The sequence below is a fragment of the Eucyclogobius newberryi genome, unplaced genomic scaffold (assembly GCF_026437365.1).
Source record: "Eucyclogobius newberryi isolate DKJ021-1_F unplaced genomic scaffold, fEucNew1.0.hap1 SCAF_19, whole genome shotgun sequence".
Taxonomy (NCBI): Eukaryota; Metazoa; Chordata; class Actinopteri; order Gobiiformes; family Gobiidae; genus Eucyclogobius; species Eucyclogobius newberryi.
Genome location: NW_027315823.1, coordinates 18316228 through 18316921, shown reverse-complemented (window position 1 = coordinate 18316921; position 694 = coordinate 18316228). Strand labels below are relative to the sequence as shown.

Sequence of the window (694 nt, the reverse complement as noted above, 5' to 3'; positions counted from 1 at the left end):
CACTACACTACACTACACTACACTATACTACACTACACTACACTATACTACAAACAGGTAATGGTGGGTATTCAACTTACTTCTCTCATTTCCTATAGGGCAAATCATAAATTATTGGTGTAAAAATATTCAAAAACAATAAACCCACTTAAAAAATAGCTGACAAAAATGACACTCTCTGACTCATCTGGTTGGTAGTTTCATGAGCAAACATGAAATTCCTCAGTGTATGAATGAAGACACACACACAAACTAAGTATAGGCTTGTATAGGAGTTTTGCGTACACTATTCACCCTGTGATTAGTGCGGACAGTGGGAGGGGGTGGACGGGGGAGGAGCCTATGGTCTACCTTTTATCACATGGGAAATGCATTTGCCAAACACTCAAGGCAATATTGAAGAACAGATCCTATCATGCTCCGCTTTATCGTTACTGTGAGTACTAATGCAACTGATTATTTTCTATAAACAAACACCAGATGCATGCAATTTCGACTAATGTACTCTGTATAAGAATCAATTATTCAAATAGGTATTTAGTATGCAAAAACCTTGATATGTATCTTGGCTTTATCATCAAGTTCTCATTTGTGGACTTACTGTTTATATCATCAACAAGACAGTGAGAGTATTAGTATCTATTGATGAGTGTTAAAGATACAGATTGTTTAGCAGAGATTAGATGTTGGGCAA

General features: G+C 36.3%; 1 protein-coding gene across 1 annotated transcript in view; it reads left to right on the top strand.

Annotated features, from left to right (window-relative positions):
• Positions 1 to 386: 386 nt before the first annotated feature.
• Positions 387 to 694, top strand: part of cdh27 (cadherin 27) — an 8680-nt gene continuing 8372 nt past the window's right edge. Inside the window, exon 1 of the mRNA XM_072452299.1 lies at positions 387 to 436. Coding sequence (XP_072308400.1) covers positions 416 to 436 — 21 coding nt within the window. The 5' untranslated portion in view covers positions 387 to 415. The remainder of the gene's footprint in view (positions 437 to 694) is intronic.